Source organism: Paroedura picta, chromosome 5 (assembly GCF_049243985.1).
Source record: "Paroedura picta isolate Pp20150507F chromosome 5, Ppicta_v3.0, whole genome shotgun sequence".
NCBI classification, from domain to species: domain Eukaryota; kingdom Metazoa; phylum Chordata; class Lepidosauria; order Squamata; family Gekkonidae; genus Paroedura; species Paroedura picta.
In genome coordinates this window covers 82,940,138-82,959,125 of record NC_135373.1, presented here as the reverse complement: position 1 = coordinate 82,959,125, position 18,988 = coordinate 82,940,138, and the positions used below count along the sequence as shown (strand labels likewise).

The window sequence follows — 18,988 nt, the reverse complement described above, 5'->3', positions numbered from 1 at the left end:
TTTTTGTTATAGAATATTAATGAGGAATGTACCCAGTAACAAAAATTCTAAATATAGCCAGGACCAAAATGTATTGTACGTTTTTAATGTTATTTTTATTGCAAGCTAAAATGCCTCAGTATTGCTGTCCGTAAACCAAACCAAGTGGCTGTTTAAATTTTATGCTATTTCAAATGAGCAAATGATAGCAATCCAGAGTATAAATAATTGGTTACAAATGAAATGAACAGGGGGGGCAGCAGTTTTGTGGGGAAAACATAGACCTAAATAAACAAGAAATGTCAATTTAATCATGAAGATTACCATTATTGACTAATTTAAACTAACAATAAATAACTACCAATCTCGATCATACATATCAACCTGTTGATTCCTATGTTAATTTGAATTTAAAATTCCCCAGATCAGCCAAAACTAATATGGGAAGTATGATCGCCTGTCCTGCCACATCTATAACTATTGGCAGCCTCACTGAAAAATAGAGGTTTAAGCCTGTTGGTTGTTATATTGTACATTGACACTATCTTTTCTGTCTCCCACCAAACACTTTAGAAACATAGATACAGATTTACTTTGGCTCAAATCTCCAGTACACTGGCAGCGAAAACTACATCTCCTTTTCTTGCAAGCTGCTTTCATCTTTGAAAATTAGACTATCTGACTTATCCAAAATGCTATGTTAGCTTTAACAAAAACAAAATGGCAGCATGGCTTACTTGACCAATAATGCCTTTGAGAATTGCGTGCCTTCGCCAGAATGCCCTTGACCATGAGAAGTCTATACAATCTACTTTTAATCAACTGCAAAAGCAGCAAGCACCTGAGGTGCATCCCAAAGGAGCAAATCTTGGCAGTTCTGGGACCAGTTATGCAGGCAGTGACTTTACATGAGGTGAATGGGAATTGCACTCAATTTCCCGGTCGGCTTAGAAACAGGTATGCTTTGAGCGAACCACACCTTGTTGAGAAAATGAGACAGTCAGTGCCATACGCCTGGACACAAGAGCATCAAACACCCCTGGAAAAGTAGAGGACCCATGAAATCACTATTTGAGGTACAATAACTTTTTTTCTTTTTCTTGAAAAAAGATTAGCAAAGTAGATTGAGCATGGCTAAGATTTAAGCTTTGTAGAACAAGCTAGCTGTTAATGGCTTTTAGCCCATTCTGAAAAATGATCTTAGATATTTTCTGATTTTATATTTCTTGAATGGTAACCCCCAAACCATCACTTTAGATTGCCAAAATGCCCAATTACATGAATGCACTGAATTGTTTTTTAAAAGTGAGCTATTGCTATTATTATTTATTGTATGGGGGGGGGGGTACTACAGCAAGGAGGTCCTAAGACATTCAGAGGTGGTTGGCCATTGCCTGCCCCCACATCCCAGCCCTTCCAAGTGCTGACGAGGGCTGACCTTTTATAGCTTCTGAGATCTGAGGGGATCAGCCTTACATGGGTTATCCAGGTAAGGGAAATATTGCTACTACTTCCTATACAGGTGAAAAGCCCTGTGCCATAGGTGTCACTTTGCCCCTTTTCTCTAATCCACTAATTGTTCTTTCCCTCTACAGAAGACCCTGCAGATATCATTTGTAGATGCGACTACAGTGGTTTGATCTTTTGCAAAGTTTTTTTTTTAATTTAAATAAAACACTATGTCTTTCTAGGTACTTGATAATCATCAGCTGTAGCCTGAGGCACAGGAACCTGGAAACTGTCGCTAACAGTTGCTGTATCTAGATTAATAAATTGCACTGGGAAATGGAGTCCTCTTGGGTGACTACCAACCCTCCTTTTAGGCTTCCTGAATCGCAACTGCCTTGTACATGTAGCACATTCAAAGCTGTGTTCTCTTTAGGGAGCAGGCACTCTAAATGATAAACAGTACAGATCGGTAGGGGGTAATGTGATTAATTAGTGCTGCCTACCTTGAGATGTCTCAACACTTCCTTTGCTAAACAGAAGTTGCCACCAATAGTATAATGGCTTGATGGTTGAGTGTCTCTTTTGCATGCTGAAGGTCGCAGGCTCAATCCCTGGTACCTCCACTTAAAAGACTTGAGCAATAGGTGAATAAAAGACCTCTACTCAAGACACGACTGAGCTACTGCCAGTTAGAGCAGTAGACAGTTCTGAGCTTACTATACCAATGGCCTGACTCAGTAGCCCTGTTCACGAGTTGCACTGAACACAATGTACGCCATGTATGTATGTTAGTAGGCTCTTTTTAAGAAAGAGCTAACCTGTGTTCACTTCACAAATGATTGATTACTTCTTTTCACAAGGGGAAAAGGGTCTGCCTTTAATCACCAACCTTGACATTTTTATTGCAGCAATGTTTTTGTGAACAGCAACTGAACCCAGAGTACTGATTTGCTTTTCTAGCAAAGAAATATCATACTGAATATTTTGGATGTTATGATGCCATTTACTAATTAGCTACTAATTTACTTTCTCCTATCTGTCCTTGTCTGATCCCTGTTCTTATCTGAGGAAGTGTGCCTGCACACAAAAGCTCACACCTTGAATAAACCTTTGTTGATCTTAAAGGTGCCACTGGACTCAAAGGTTGTTGTGCTACTTCAGACCAATATGGCTACCCACTTGAATCTAGCCCAGAATTGTTTACCACGACTGGAAATGGCTCTCAAGTAAGAATGGCCTTGTGTATATGCCCAGTAATTGCCAGGGGTGTGCCTAGCCTATTTTGCTCCTGAGGTGGGTGAGTGAGCAAGGCTTGGTGATGTGGGGGCCCTGCCCCCCCCCATTGCTTACTGACAGTGCAATGCCAGTGAACAGGAGGTGACATGACTAGCCACCTGGCACCTCCCCACTTGCCTGCAGCCTGCCAGCAGCAAGTAGAGCAGCAGCAGCTGCCACATCATGCTTGGCATGCTGCTGCCATCGGGGTAGCCCTTGAAGCAGAATGGGGCTGAAGCAGTGTGCGCAGGGCAGCTGCTACTCCGCCCTGTCTTCAGCAGAGGCCAGGTGTGGAGGCAGCTCAGCAATTAGGGCCATTCTGCATGACTTTAATGTAGCACAAGGCTTGCAAATTGTAAACACTACTAATTTGCAGTTCCGCAAAATGTCGCACACAATCTGCCACACTCCTGAAACAGTCCCGCAAAAAGCGATTTGTTGTAGCGCTTAAAGGGAAATCGGGAAAAGTGGATTCACCCTCCGAAAAGCACTACACTCTTGCAAACAATCTGCAATAGTAGCAAAAAAGACCTGTGTGTCCCCATTGTTGCGGTTCCAACAAAGTCCCTCCCCCTGGCTCTCTCCTCCGAACTTCCGGCGAAGCGATCGCCATTCTTTTTTTCTCGGAGCGAGCAGAAAGCAACGAACCAGCAAGCCTTCATTCACCCAGCGAGGCTTCTCCGGCTACAGTCCCTCCACAGAAGTGCTTTAAAGCTCCCCTAAGTCCCCAAGCGCAACACAGCCCCGTTTGCAAGTTCCCTTTATTTTCGGCCAAAAATCGCACCTGGGGGGGGGTTTCTTTTCACTTGGGGGGAGCATGGTAACGATGAATCAGCAGCTCACACACCAGCTGGGTCTCAACGTTAGGAAGAATCAAGGCATATTCGTTGCAACGTGTTTTTTGTTTTTTAAACCTGTTCTTAAAGGGAAAGGGGCTTTCCCAGGGCATGATAACAACTGCCCATTGGCTGTACATTTGATTGATGGCCAGGGGAGGGACAAAGCACAGAAAAAATCGCTTCCTGTCTAGCGATTTTTGCAAGATCGGAAACCTGTGGGAAACGAATGAAACGCTACTGAATTCCACTAAAAAAGCAGGTATGCGTAACGCCAATATTACACTTTTAAAAAGAGTGTTTCCGCTTTGCGGGACCAATTGGCAACATTGGTCCTTGTGTGGAAAGGCCCTTATTTTTCCCTGGAGGTTGGATCCAGATTGGGGCCTCTTAGTTTCCATTCTGTCACTTTATCCTTGAAGGAAATTTTTGTTCCTTTTTTGCCCTTGAATACTGGGGGATGCACCTGAAAATGTTCAGAGTGATTTCTACAACTTGGAAAAATGAGCATATGCAACTCTACAAATGAAAGTCAGTGTGGCATAGTGATCAGAGCATGATCTAAAAGCCCCAGATTCAAATCCTCACTCTACCATGGAGGCTCACTTGAGTGACCTTGGGCCAGTCTCGGACTCTCTATCTAACCTACCTCACAGGGCTGTTGTGAAGATGAAATGGAGATGGGGAGAATGTTGTAAAATGTTCTGGGTCCCCACTGGGGAGGGGGGAAATGGGTATAAAGAGCTGAATAAATAAATATTTTCCCTCACTTGCATTGTTTGTTCCTGTGATGAAATGGTAACCAGAAGTAAAGCCTCACACACTACTTTCACAACAGCAGAAATCATGTACCTTTTAACTTAATTGGTGTCTGTGGCATTTTCTCCTGAGCAGAGATTTTAAAATGGCAGCCAAAGGGCGTACACTTTTGGGCCTCACAGTTAATTTCAAGTGACAACAGGAAGAAATGGGAACATGTTTTAAACCAATAGCCTTCAATACACTCAACGTTTCCTCCCCCAACCCCTTCTGTATTTAAAGTGCAGATTGGCTTCCTACATTGTCATCCTGGGGGGGAAATTACTTGCACAATTCACGGAGTTCGTTCATTAGCAGAGGACTGAATGTGCCAAGCAAGATTAGCATTCACCTGTTTTGGGGTTTGTTTTGCAGACTCTGCAAATGGATATAAACAAGCTGAATATCACGTTGCTTCGGATTTTCCGCCAGGGTGTAGCTGCTGCTTTAGGACTGCTGCCGCAGCAAGTGCACATCAACAGACTCCTTGTAAGTGGCAAGCATTTTGATCACCATTCAATCTGTAGAGAGTAACAATGGATAGTGTTGCATAGTGAAATATTTTCATGCGTTTTTGACAGGACAGAAAGTTCTGGCACCAGGGCAGAGTCTGCACTTACTTTGTTTATTCCATTGTCAAACCTGTTGAATTCAGATCGCTTTGAACTCGGATCTTCCTCTTCCCCCCCTCCCCATTGAAACAGGAAAGTGTTCTGCACATGGTTAGGGTAGTTCAGAAGGGGGGGGGAGCCAAGCCTCTTTCTTTTCTTGAAGGGTGGGGGGAGAGGAGCCAAGCAGGGAGCCTCTTTCTTTTTTGGGAGGGTAGGGGGAGAAGATCGAAAAAGGCAGAGGAGGGAGGAAAAATCCAGGACCGACAGAAGTTGAGAGAAATTAGGGGCTTCTCCTTTAAGGCAGGCTTGTCACATGACCACCTGTGGCCAATCACGGGTCCTCTACTACAGAGGAGAGCCCAGATTCAAAACAGCCTTTAAATATTAAAAGCACTCTAAGATATCGCACAATAATGGCAGGGTCACTCCGGATCAATCCTTCTTGCTGCAGAAAGAAATTTTAAATTGCCCCAAATCCAAATGGAAATCACATTCTGTGTAGAGGGCAGGGACTGAATCGATCTGGGGTTGGAATAAAAGCTCCGTGCAGTTTACACCTAGGTCTTTTGCTGCCCCCCATAATCAGCACCAAAAGTGCTCAGTAGACTGACAGGTGGTGGTCCAGGTCCAGGAAGCCCTGACAGGCATAAGCCCTGCTCATTGTCTCCTCCTCATATGATGGCTGCTGGGAATAAGCACTGCCCAAGTAGGGTGCTGGCACTCTTGCCTTGGTAAGGCAGGTTAAGTGGCTGCTGCAAAGCGTCTGAGGCGCACTAGCAGAGCACCTTCCTTAGAGACAGAAGATCCCTTATTCAATCCCTGGCATCTCCAGGCAAAGGTTTGGTATTAGGTAGGGATGCCAATCTCCAGGTCACACCTGGAGATCTCCCAGCTCAGACTTGAGGAGACCCTGGTTTTACACTTCATCTCCAGGTGACAGAGATCTGTTCCCTTGGAGAAAATGGCTGCTCTGGAGTGCAGACTCCATAGCGTTATATTCCATTATATTCCCACATATTAAATCCACCCACTCCTGGATCCACCCCTAAAATCTCCAGGTATTTCCCAGCCTAGAGCTGGCAGCCATAGTTAGGTGATGTGAAAGACTTGAACCTGAGGCCCTGGAGAGTTGTTGCCAGTTAGAGTAGGCAGTTCTGATGGTGATAGATCAAGCATCTGACTTAGTCTATAGCAGCTTCATGTGTTCACTTGGGTTGCCTGTGCAAAGTATCAACTCTGCCCTTATGGTGCTTTTGTGTACCCCATTCTTGTTAGAATCCAGAGACTCCCCACATTTGTGTCAATATGAAATCAGAGGCAAAATGTTTGACCTCAGGGCCAGTGAGCTGCTCTCCTCTCCCTTTGCTCTCTGCTGCCTCCAATAGAACTATTGGTGCCTATAATTCTATGGCTGCCCCTCATAGAATTACAGTTTGTTGGCCAGATTCCCTTTCCAAGTATCAGAATCCTCCCCTCCCCTCCCTCTAAGGAGCCACTCTTAAATGTCTTGCTTGTTAGAGAGATTCCCAACTATGGACGCTATCTTTTATATTTATTTTATTTATTTATACTTGAATTTATTCACCACCATCCCGACCATGCCGGCTTGAGGCGGTTTACAGATAAAAACCCCTAAAACAGTATAAAATGATACCGTGTTGGCAGCACAGTCCTTGGCTGCAGAGACCAACTAATTCCCAGCTCATGGGGGGAAATTATTTAGGCATTCCATAGATACAAAAACAATCATTTACTGCACAGGAAAATTGTTAAAAAAGCAATTCTTTCCCTACACAAAATTTTTCTGTTATATTAATGAAGCATATAGACATTTCTTATTGATGCTGCGGTAGATTGGTGGGCTCTGTTCCATTCAGACACAGCCCTTTATCCACAGGGTATGTTTTTCCCTAAAGCATGTCTGCTTAAGGATGGCTGCTTCTCCGTGGGTAAGCATGGCTGTCCCCAAATGAACCCTAGTGAATGCCTGCCCACCTTCTAAATGGGAGAGATCTTACTTTGATGCAACCCACCAATAAGGACAAAATTACACTATATGTGCACATCAGTAGGCTGGGAGCGTCCTTCAGGAACAGCACAGAGTAGTAAGCTATGGCTGAATTTATCCAAATTCAATATGAATTTCGAAGTCAAATAGTATTATAGAACAGTTTGAATGCAATGAGAATCACACTGGAGCCTTTCAAAGTTCTGTTAAGGGTTCATTAACTTTATAGTAGACTAGAAACTAAGCCCGCTGCACCCCGAATACAGCGGGCGCTAGCTGGCCTTGTGATCGCGGCGGCGCACGTCTCTGGCTTTCCGGCTGCTGGGTACATATGCGAGGGCGGGCATGGGCCGGGACGCAATCCACGGCCGCTTGCAGACCCCCCCCGGGAGGCGCGCCTACCTGTAAGGAAAGCAGCCATCTTCAGGGGCTGGTGGCTCCAGCCTCGTGGTGGGTGTGGCGGTGCTGGTTGTGGAGGCTCCGTAAGTGGCCGCTCCTGGTGGCGTGGGCCGGCGGGCAACCTGCCCTGTTAGGGGGCGGCGCTGGCATCCCGGTCGTGACCGCAGCCGCGTCTGGGTCTGGTGGCTGCGGGCATGGCCATTCCCACTGATGTCTCCGTCGGGCGACCTGTTCTCATCGCGGGCGGCACGGGGCTCTCTTGGTCGGCGGCCTGATGCGGCGAGAGGCGCTTCGCGCCTCTCACCGCATCAGGCCATCAGGCAGGGAGCCCCCGGCAGCTGTGCTCCGCGCGACTGCCGGGGGCTCCCTTGGGCAGTGGCCTGACGTGGTGAGAGATGCGAAGCGCCTCTCGCCGCGTCAGGCCGCAGGCAAAGGAGCAACTGCGAGCCGTGCTGCGTGCGGCTCACAGTTGCTCTGGCGGGGACTCAGAGGGACCAATCGGCAGGCGCAAAGCGCCTGCCTATTGGTCCCTCCAGTAGTCTGTCCAGAGGAAGGGGCCAATCGGCACCCTTCCTCATCACGGACACATCCCGCCTCCCAAGCCCTTATCCTTTTATTTAGTCCGCAGCGCCCGCTGTGTTAAGATGTTCCTCGAGGAATTTGGAATTTGGGGTTTCAGTTTATTGTAACTTGTTTGTGTGGCTTGTGATTGGCTGACTGAGTGTCACATGGGCTGCTACTGTGGGGATAAAGTGTCTGGGTTTGTTTTACCCAGAGTTACTGAAGCACACTATATGGAGTTAGATTTGAAAATAAATAGCTAATATAAATGAAAGACCCAATTAACTACATTTGATCCATGAATTGAAAAACTGTTGTGTTTAGCTTTCTGTGGCTTTTTCACTTTCACAACAGTGGCTTTTATCCCAGTCCTAAATATTTACATCAGTATATTTGACTGTATCCCACTGAAATACCAACATCAGCACCAACATAACATAAACAGAGTATTGAAGAACCAAAGATGTGTTCTAGATGTCATAGATCCAATTAGGACTAAATCCTAGAACTTACGGAGTATGTCTGGTCTATAGTGGATCCAGATTAGGCTCTTTGGCTTCTTTTGGCTTTCCCAAAGTCATCTATGTTCTAGAGCGCATGGTGATGAAGGAAGAAGGGCTTTCTGATGTCAAACTACCTGTCTAACTTACCAAAGCCCAAGTGGAATCTGGATTGCTCCTGGAATTACAACTAATCTCCAGACAGTTGTCTTGGAGGAAATGGTAGCTGTTATGGTGTCATACCTCTATTGAGTCCCTCCATCCTCAAACTCTATCATCCCCAGGCAGTGCCCCCCAAATCTCCAGAAATTTCCCAAACTTGAGTCGGCAACGATATTGAACATGTAGGTAAGTGTTCTCATGTATTTGTTTCTGATTTTAGATAAGGGGGGATATTCTAAGCATGTGCTTGTCAGAATCACAGACCATATGCTTGCTGTTAATGAGATTTCTTAGGACCAAAAGTTCTTCTTCTATTGTCGGTTCTCTTAATTTTGCTAGGGGAAAAACAACTGCGTTGAACTCTTCATATCCCCAGTAAATAGGAAAGGAATTTCTGACACACTCCCTTCAGAAGAAGTCTTGCAGTCACTTAATATCAATGTTCTACAACAGACCTTATCCCAGTTTGGGATTACCGAAGTCTCTCCAGAGGTGAGTAACAGATGATGTCCCATTTTCATCTCCTTGTAGAATATCAGCAAGTGCTGTTAGATTATTTTAAAGAAAATGAAATAATGAGGTTGACTGCAATTCATAATAGTTAAAGTACACAAACTGCAAATGAAAGATAGGTAGTGGAATCCTGAACACAGTCACACCCTTCTAAGCCCATGCACAATACTAGTACCTCACCCAGGAGCTTAGAGATAAATGCCTGCGTTCATACCATTATCAAAGCGTAGACAGACACCAATCCAACTTCAAGCCTAGTGGAAACCACCCTTATTTGCTTGCCCAGAGTGTATAATCTTGCATTGCTTTATGCAGGCAGAAAGCAGATCATTTCTCTCCCCCCGCCCCCACAGTATGCTGCAGCCATCAATTCAGCACAGTTGTTCTGCAAACGCAAAGTCCCTTCCTAAGATGTGTGAAGCTGCATAACATGAATCAGGGTTGTCACAGATCAAGAGTTGCTCCAAAACAGGGAGAAAAGTACATGAGTAAAACAGGGGCACCAAAGTGTGTGGGAGGAGGGGAGAGATCTGCTCACAGAAATGAATATAAACAAATATTACATGCATAGAAGTGCAATATAGTTATAAGGCACTAAATGAGAAATGAAAATATCTCTCTTATAAAGGTTAATTTCAAGAGCCCCATATTACATATTTGTGTGCAATACTTTTTTCAGATTCCTGCTCATAAAGCCTAAATCTCAGAAACTGTCTTGAGTTTCAGGGTAGGTAAATCAGAAAGCTGCTTTTTTAGCTTGAAATCTGTGGGCGCCAGCCCAGGAAGGGTATATTTTTACTTCTTCCTCCCTAGGCCATAAGAGAAAGTTTAGAGAGGGAATGAATACTTCATGCCCTCCACGATACTATGCACTGTTAGGTGGTTGAACAGACAAATTTTGCTTCCCTGCTCTGTTTCAATTAATATTAAACTAATATTCTATGCCTCCTGTAGGTAATAATAGGATTTGGGTGGAGAGGGAGGTCTTCTCTTATTTACCAAGTAACATTTTCTCTGCATACCTGAGAAGTCCATACCTGGTGGCTCTTGTGTTGCCATGTTAATAGTGGTTCGACCATCACATTTTCTGCTAGAAGTGGTCTACATGTAAAATGTATCTTTCTCAGAGCATTACAATAATATCTGAGATGTCATGTTTCCCCCCCCCCACAAAAAAAAAAACCCAGGATGCTTTATGAGAAACTGTAAGATAAATCCAGCTCATTTTTGTTTACTTTTTTATTTTACAGAACTGCTCTTTCCTTATTAGCTCTCCCTTAGGTTTTGTTTGCACCTGACTCTGTCTTGTCTATAAGATGTTGAGATTAATGCCACATTGTATAGCCTATCCAAGGTGCTGTGGGTGGAAATATGTAACAAGCTGACTGGAAGTGTAAGCAATTTCCTCTACAAACAGAGCAGGGCCTCCTCACCTGATGTGCCAGGTGGTTTCCGGGAAGGAATTAGGCTTGGCTATATATCTGGACACAATTCGGTATGTGGGCAGAAAGACCTTTCCAGCATTCACTAAAGAGATGTAGAATAATCTTTTTAATCATGTTAGGATTGTTGTATTAAATTGATTAAAAGATTATTGGTGCTGATTAAAGTCCCAGAAATTAATATTATAGAAAATAAAACTGAGAAAACATTGTAACTTTGTTAAGAGGATTGAGCTCTTACAATTGTTTCTGGTTTTGTTATATAAATGAAAGAAAAATGTGTTGCAAGGCAAGCATGAATCGGGGAAACTCTGGACCCAAGAAGGATTTTATGCTGTCATCATATTTCTCAGCATCTTTGTTATTATCGTGACCTGTTTGATGGTAAGTATATTTCTCTACATTTTCTTTTACTAACCAGCAGAGTAAAAAAATTCTAGATTTGTGTCGAATCTACTGATATATTAATCTAGTGCAGTCCTAGTCCCCCAATTCAAGTCATTTAGATGTCTGCATGACAGATTTGACAGAAAGCTTTTCCTAAAAAGCTTTTGCACAGTTGGGCTTTTTAGAGGGGGTGTTCACATTTCTTAATTGACCTCAGTCAATCGTGTGTGTGTGTGTGTGTGTGTGTGTGTGAGAGAGAGAGAGAGAGAGAGAGAGAGAGCAGCAGCAGTCACAGCTTGCATAAGGAGCCCTCCTCAGAAAGACATAATTTATCTTTTTAGCAGGAAAGGCGCAGGGCAAATCACTAACCTGAAAAGCAACTGACTAGCATAATTACCACTATTTTGAGAGGGGGATATACATGAAACTCTGGCTAGGGGACTGGTGGAGAGGAACCATCTGTAGGAACAAATGGACTCACACAGTTCCTCAGCCAGCCATGGATATGTGGGGAAGCAGGGTTGCCAACCTCCTAGCAGGTCTCAAGATCTCCCCATATTATAGCTGATCTACGGACTATAGAGATCAGTTCCCTAGGAGAAAATGTTGCCTTTGGTGGATAGACTCTGTGGCCCACTGAAGTTCTTCCATGCCCAAATACCAACTTCCCCAGACCCCCTCCCCCAAGTCTCCAGGAATTTTAATTGACAACACTATATGGAAGCCTTTTATAGCCCTCAGTTGTATCGTGTTGAATACATTTATAGGTTTTCACTCAGAAATGCTACGTTTGAAGTATGAATGCAACAAATGCATTTTGGAAATGAGTATCATACCAAGTACCCTTTTGGAGACACTAATCTGTGGTTAGTTTTAGACAACATGCTTTGAATACAGAAGCCTGTGGTTTCATTTTACAATGTGGTACGCATGAAAATCATATGTTCAGTCTCTAGTATATTCAGTGAAAAGATCCTGGGAAGTAGTTAAAGGTTGGGAAAGACCTTTCCTTGCCAGAGACCCTGTGGAGCTGTTGCTAGACAAAACAGAGAAAGCTGAGCTAGCCAGAACAACAGACAGGCTTGATAAAAGTCATCTTCTATATGGTCATCAAGAAATATCTACAGTAAAGATGGACTAAAAAAGAAGTAAGTAAGCAAATACATTGGGATTGGCTGTAGCTCCCTGTTTAGTGTGCACTCAAAGGACAGAGGCACAAAACTAGATTTTTGTCTGCAAATCATGTGGTTTAATAAAGACAACCTGGAAGATCTAAGGGCCATTCTGCACAGCGTTAATGTTGCTGAAGTCTTACCATTGTGTAACGCTATTTTTTAACATTATGCACAACATCGTACACAATCTGCAACACTCCTGATTCGTTATAGCACTTTCCAGGGAATCCACAAAACCCCCTAAAAAAACCACTAGACTCTCGAGAACAACCTGCAACACATCCGAAAAAGACACGTGCATTCTCAATATAGCAGTAGCAAGCATGTCCCTCTCTAAGCTCTCGCACCCGAGCTTCCAGTGTCACGATCGCCATTTCCCCCCCCTTAAACCAGCAAAAGCAACGAATAAGTAATTCTTGTTCAGCTGAAATCCCTCCACAAGCAATTGTCAGTAAAGTTTCCGAGCACAATACAGCCCCCTGTTTGACACTGTCTGTAATTTCAGCCAGAAATTGCACCGGGGGGGGGTTAACTTTAAGAGCCTGTAAACGATTAAATGCCAGCTCCTACGCCAGCGAAACAGGTCTTTCTGATATATCGAATGAACATATATGCGTTGCTACAGGTGTTTTCGGGTTTTTTACCGAGACCTGCCGCTATTGATTGCAGCGCTTTTCAATAGCGCTCAAATTTAGCGACATTGCCCATTGTGCGGAATTCCCCTAAGTAAACCCCAAATACAGCAAGCAATTTAAAACTCAAATGAGTTGAGAATTTCCCTGCATAATAATGCATTAGTACTTTAGCACAAGGATACCAAAAGTCACCTTAAATGGCTAAAGGAAGGAATAAACCAATATCCTGGAGGTTCAATCATTTTTGTAGCATTAGTTTGCTTTTTGTTCTCTAAAACAAGTCTCATCCACAAGATATAGTACACTAAATATTTATATTTTACAGCACTAATGAATGAAGCTAAGTTAATGATAGTTGATAATGGAATGGATGAAGATAGCTAGATGGAAGGCTACAAAACCCCACTCTGACCATTTCATGTCAAGTCTGACAGTGGCAGCCTCCATCATGCTTTGCTGCCTTCCCATTTTCAAAAATGTGTTTTTTGCAAAAAGGTACCTGTTTGTACCTTTGTTTTTGTTGAGTCCCTTAATCCAACCATTCTGCATCCTTGACCACCTCCCCCCCTTACATCCAAAGTGTCTTGGATATATATATATATTAAAACTGTATTATAAAGGTATCAGTATGACCTCAGCACTAAACGTAAAGCTTAAGTTGACAATTCACTCCCTACCTGATTGGCCCTCCCTGTGTGTGTGCTGCCAATAGGGAGAGAGCACTGTCCCAATGAGGGCCAATTGGTTCAAATTGCATGCAGATAGGGAGAGAGAGAGAGAGAGAGAGCACTGTCCCAATGAGGGCTAATCAGTTCAAATTGCATGCAGTCAACTCACTCCCTACCTGATTGGCCCTTTGTGTTGGAGGGGTGCTGCCAAAAGAGAGTATTCTCCCAGTGAAGACCAATCATAAGGCTTATCTGTCCTTCTCTTCTTCTTGCTGATTGCTGGGTGGAAGAGGTATCATCCACTCTGTAAGACCCTGCTGCTGGTAAGTTGCCCCATCCTCAGCCTCTTCCTGTCCTTCCATCTCCCCTAGGCAAGGGAGGGAAGCCAGCTACTTCCTTTGCCTCCTGTTTTGGTCTCAGGTTTCAGCTCTCTGCTGGAAAGAAACACAGATGTACTGAAACAGGAAGGTGGAGAGAAGCAGTTTTTCAAAAACATTGCCAAGGTACAGACAGTTAGAATACAATGACTGTCTTAACTCACTCCAGGGAGTCAAAGGTCTATTCAGGCAGTCAAAGGGCATCTGCAGAGGGCTCAGGTCCACAGCCCAGGCCACCCAACCTCAAGCTGTAAGCTGCCTCTTAGTCATCACTCTGTGATGACTCATAGTGTTAACAACAGTCTTCTTAATGCGGTGTGGTGCCTTTAGACTGGAGCTCTCTTCCAGCACATACCTGGCAATGCTTAATTGGCTTAGATAAGCCAGATACTGACAAGGCAGGGAGCTGCAGCTGGAGGCTGGACAGAGGAAAGAGGCACTCCTGCAACAAATTTGGAATCTATGCCTTGGTTTGTCTGCAGCTGCATTCCCTCCTGCTGGTCAGAGATCTCTGCCTGTTGAACATCTGGCTGGGCTAAGCTCTCATCCAGCTGAGGCTTGGGTGAAGCTAGGAGCTCCTGACAAGGCTTTTCCTCTGTGAAGTCCTCAATAACAGGACCTGGGTTCACAACACCTCCCCATAGCCCTGCAGCTGACCATTGCAGTGTTATTTACTTTTCTCCACCATCCCTCTCCTCAGAGGGGCTGAGGTGATCTAGCAGCCTTCCCATGCAGCCTGTCATTTGGGAGATGTGGGGAGTGAGAAGCAGGCAGCACCCCCACAACCTTCTCTGCCTGGCCTGGTCTTTGGGAGATGTGGGGGTAGGAAGGAGGCATCCTACCCCCTTTGGCATTCCTTGGACAGCCTGGCCATTGAGAGATGTGGGAGGGGAGAGGCAGCTCAATTCCCCCACCAACCTTCCCCTGGCCTGGCCTGGCCTTTGCGAGATGTGATGTGGAAGGAGGCAGAATACCCCCATGCAGCCTTCCCTATGCAGTGCGGCCTTGGGGATATATGGGAGGTAGGAAGGAGGCAGACCCCCCCCCCCGGCCTTCACCAAGCAGTCTTTAAGCTGGGACAAGAACCCAAGAAGATCACAGTGCAGGTGTATGTGCTAGTGCCCACTGTATTCCTGGGTACAACGGGCTTTGCCTGTAGTAACATTATAACATTGCTGTGCAAGACTGCTTTTTTAAAAACTTGGAAACAGCATTGTAATGTGATCATACCTTTTTTAAAAAAGAAAATGCAGATTTTTCAGAATGGAGGGTGGGAGGCATTCCCAAATGACTCCAAATGGCAGGCATGGGGAACAACCCAATTGTCCACATTTCCACATTGGGAACCCAAATTAGACCCTGCTTGAAAAGATGAAATCCGATTTTCTGGGGATTCCTTTGCTGTGGGGCAAGTATGGGGGTGGGGGGGGGGGCAATTCAGGACTGTACCTGAAGTGAAGAAGCAAATTGTAATGTGGAAATGGGCAGAAAAGTAAACCCTTTAAAAATTCAAATCCAGACAATATCACTAGTGTGGAAACAGATTCAGGGAGGAAGCAAGTAATGTTTGCCACACATTATATATTATATCTCAATAGTTTTTTTCCATTTATAATTTATCATTATATTATTATATCCTCAGTAAATTAAGCAGAACAGCACATTATGTTGCTATCAAAGCCCAAGACTATGGACTACACAATTCAAATTTCTGGCATTCCTTTGCAGCATAAAATTTCAGACTTTTCCCATTGATACTGGTATTTTTTATCACTATTGACAGTTCATATTTTAATATGAAATTTAATATCTTTTTCAATAGGTATTGTACAGACTGAAGGAGAAAATACAATTTTCACGGAGACAAGATAAGAACAAAAAACAGGAAATACACCTTTCGTCTATCCCTCTGCAGCGACCGCCCTCTGAATATAAGGTGGCCAACAGAATGGTCCAGCCAGAACAGGCTCCTAAAGTTGTCAATGTCCCAGTGGACTTGCAAGGACAATGTGCTTCTGAACTCAAGCCCACTCTTTCTGCCAGCCCTTCACCTTTCAAAATGAAACCGGTGGGGCTTCAAGAAAGGTAAGCTGTAGACTCTTCTTGTTTCCTTTTAGAGACAGAGTTCAACGAGATCTGAACACAATGGAAAAATGGGCAAATGAGAATAAGATGCAGTTTAATAAAGATAAGTGTAAAGTTCTGCATCTGGGTCAGAAAAATGAAAAGCATGCCTAATGGATGGGGTATAGGCTTCTAGGTAACACTGAGTGTGAACGAGACCTTGGGGTACTTGTGGATTGTAAACTAAACATGAGCAGGCAGTATGATGCAGCGGTAAAAAAGGAAAATGCCATTTTGGGCTGTATCAACAGGTGCATCACATCAAAATCACAAGATGTCATAGTCCCATTGTATACGGCACTGGTCAGACCACACCTGGAGTACTGTGTGCAGTTCTGGAGGCCACGCTTCAAGAAGGACGTAGATAAAATTGAAAGGGTACAGAGGAGAGCGACGAGGATGATCTGGGGCCAAGGGATCAAGCCCTATGAAGATAGGTTGAGGGACTTGGGAATGTTCAGCCTGGAGAAAAGGAGGTTGAGAGCGGACATGGTAGCCCTCTTTAAGTATTTGAAAGGTTGTCATTTGGAGGAGGGCAAGATGCTGTTCCTATTGGCTGCAGAGGAAAGGACACACAGTAATGGGTTTAAACTACAAGTACAATGATATAGGCTAGATATCAGGGAAAATTTTTCACAGTCAGAGTAGTTCAGCAGTGGAATAGGCTGGCTAAGGAGGTGGTGAGCTCCCCCTCACTGGCAGTCTTCAAGCAAAGGTTGGATACACACTTTTCTTGGATGCTTCAGGATGCTTAGGGCTGATCCTGCATTGAGCAGGGGGTTGTACTAGATGGCCTTTATGGCCCCTTCCAACTATGATTCTATGATTCTATATAGAAGATTAGAGATAGGCAACTTCCCCTGGCACAATTTGGAAAGGGATCAGCAAATGTTTGTTTGTAGTCCATGTTTTTCATTGAGACTCAAGGTGCATCATAGAATCATAGAATAATAGAGTTGGAAGGGACCTCATGGGTCATCTAGTCCAACTCATACAATGTAAGTAGTGCAATCATTTTTTAAAAACCCTGAATTTAACATATGAGACATTTCAAATGGTGACAAAAACTGAATGGGGTCTGTCGTACTGAAAAGAAGAAATTACAGCACTTTCTGAAAAGAAAGTAATTGATCATTATGATTCCAAGTTTGGATTGCCCATGCCAGGCTGAGCCAGTCATGGAGATTTAGGGGTGGAGCCTAGCCAAAGCGGGGTTTGGGGAATGGAGCAAAATAGTAGTGAAACGTAGGGTATTAAAAAACAGCCCTTTTCTTCCTCTTCAGTGGAGGGGAGAGTGAGCCCTTTGCTCTACCTTTTCATGATTTACAGCACCTTACCAATACTGGAATTAACTCTATATGGAGGGAAAGGGTCTGAACCTGCATCTTGGAAGAAACATTTACAATTAAAAAAGGAAAGGGTTTAACATCCCCTCATCCTGTGACCCTTCCCATCACTTCAAATCACCCACGTTGACCTGCTAGTCAGCTTTTTAAAAATATATGGAAGATCCTAAGCACTAAACATTTGCAGTAAGACTGCCTCAGCCTTCAGCTTGTAGTGACCAACACATGCTAATAAATTTCATAAGTTAATTTTGCATTATGTCAAAAGAACTTTTGTCTGTGCCTTCAATCAGCTTCATTGATTCTAGGATTGCGTGGGAAGGTGGAAGAATGTTTCCTATTTACATGTCTGTGCTCTGAAAGACAAAATCATCAGAAGCTGCCACATCTTTACAAATAGGAAAACAAATTAGCTTTGAATCCAACATTTTGAATATAGTAAACAGCAGAGAGGCAAGATTAATTTCCATTGTTAATTTAATAATTTTCCTTACTCTGTTCATCCTGACATCTGTTGCAATAAATCTGCCAGAAAGCCATAAATTAGTTCTGTGCCTTCAGAATACAAGCACATTTCATAAATCATTAGTGTTCTATACAGGGGATCTTGCCTACTGTGTTGACAGAGTCCATCATCTCCCAGATAATAAATGAATGACAGAAAATGTATGCAAAAGACAAACTGAAGAATTGAAGTGGATTTAGCTTTAAATCATAGTTGATTAGAAAAGATTCATTTTAAACAACAATATCTTGCCAGATTTTCATCAAATCTGGTACAGCTTCGCTGTATAATATAAGAAGCTAAGACCTAGGTGGGCGGAGAGTGGGTGGGGCCAGTCAGATCTTTAGAACAATCAGAAGGCACAAATTGGTCCAAAGATCAGACTGTTCCCCTCCCCCAGATTTTGGACCAATAGGGAGACGACATAGCCCCCCCCCCCCCAGCCCAGCCAGGGGCAATCTGGCAAGCTCACAGCCGGTTTGCCCCTGGCTGCTGACATGGACAAAGTAAGTGGGCTGAGGGAAGTGGTCTGCTTTCCCCCTTAGGCTGGGAAACCCTCACGCTGCCTCTGCAACCCTCACCAGCCAAGTAACCAAGGGGTGTCAGGGGCCATGTGCATTCCTTTTGAAGGGATGCATGTGAGGGGAGAGAGCTTTACCTTCAGCCTAACTTCCTGGAGATTCTCAGACCCCACCTGGAGGCTGGCATCCCTAAACCTCAGTGGGATACGATGATACATAGTCACCCCTCCAAAGCAGCCATTTCTGCCTGGGGACCTGATCTTTATAATCTGGAGATGAGCAGCAATTCCAGGAGATCTCCAGGGCCCACCCTGGTCTGAATATTTTATCAACCATAAAACAATGGAGACAGAAGGAGCAGAGTGGACACCTTTGTACTATTACTACCCCATTTGTATTAAGGCAGGGGGACATTTCAGTGCCTAATACAATAATGATACTAAACACAGAACTGGGAGATATTGGTTGCCATGTAATCTCCCCCTAAGAAGAATCTCCAGTCTGATTTTCCCTTCACATATCTGAAGACATGGCTCTGGAAAGCTCATCTGTAACCACTATGCTGCAATTCCCAAAGTTAAGTCAGTCCTCTCCCACACTCACCGAACATTCCAAACCACAGGTTCTTGACACCCATCTCTCCACACCCACGCCTAGGGTTGGGTGCTTCGGCTGCCAAAGCAGCCATTCCAGCCCAAAGCAGCCAGCGCCATGGCG

At 44.2% G+C, this 18,988-nt stretch overlaps 2 protein-coding genes across 7 annotated transcripts in view; one reads left to right on the top strand and one right to left on the bottom strand.

Moving 5' to 3' along the window:
• The window catches only part of MYRFL (myelin regulatory factor like), a 512,195-nt gene that overhangs the window by 101,454 nt on the left and 391,753 nt on the right, over positions 1-18,988 (bottom strand). The window lies entirely within an intron of this gene.
• The window catches only part of PTPRR (protein tyrosine phosphatase receptor type R), a 156,281-nt gene that overhangs the window by 85,202 nt on the left and 52,091 nt on the right, over positions 1-18,988 (top strand). For 5 of the 6 annotated variants that reach the window (XM_077338803.1, XM_077338802.1, XM_077338801.1 and 2 more), the window contains 4 exons: positions 4,713-4,826; positions 8,918-9,070; positions 10,807-10,917; positions 15,598-15,860. In XM_077338803.1, the coding sequence (XP_077194918.1) occupies positions 4,713-4,826; positions 8,918-9,070; positions 10,807-10,917; positions 15,598-15,860 (641 nt within the window). Of the gene's footprint in view, positions 1-954; positions 1,056-4,712; positions 4,827-8,917; positions 9,071-10,806; positions 10,918-15,597; positions 15,861-18,988 lie in introns of those variants that run through there. The other variant, XM_077338805.1, reaches the window with a different exon arrangement.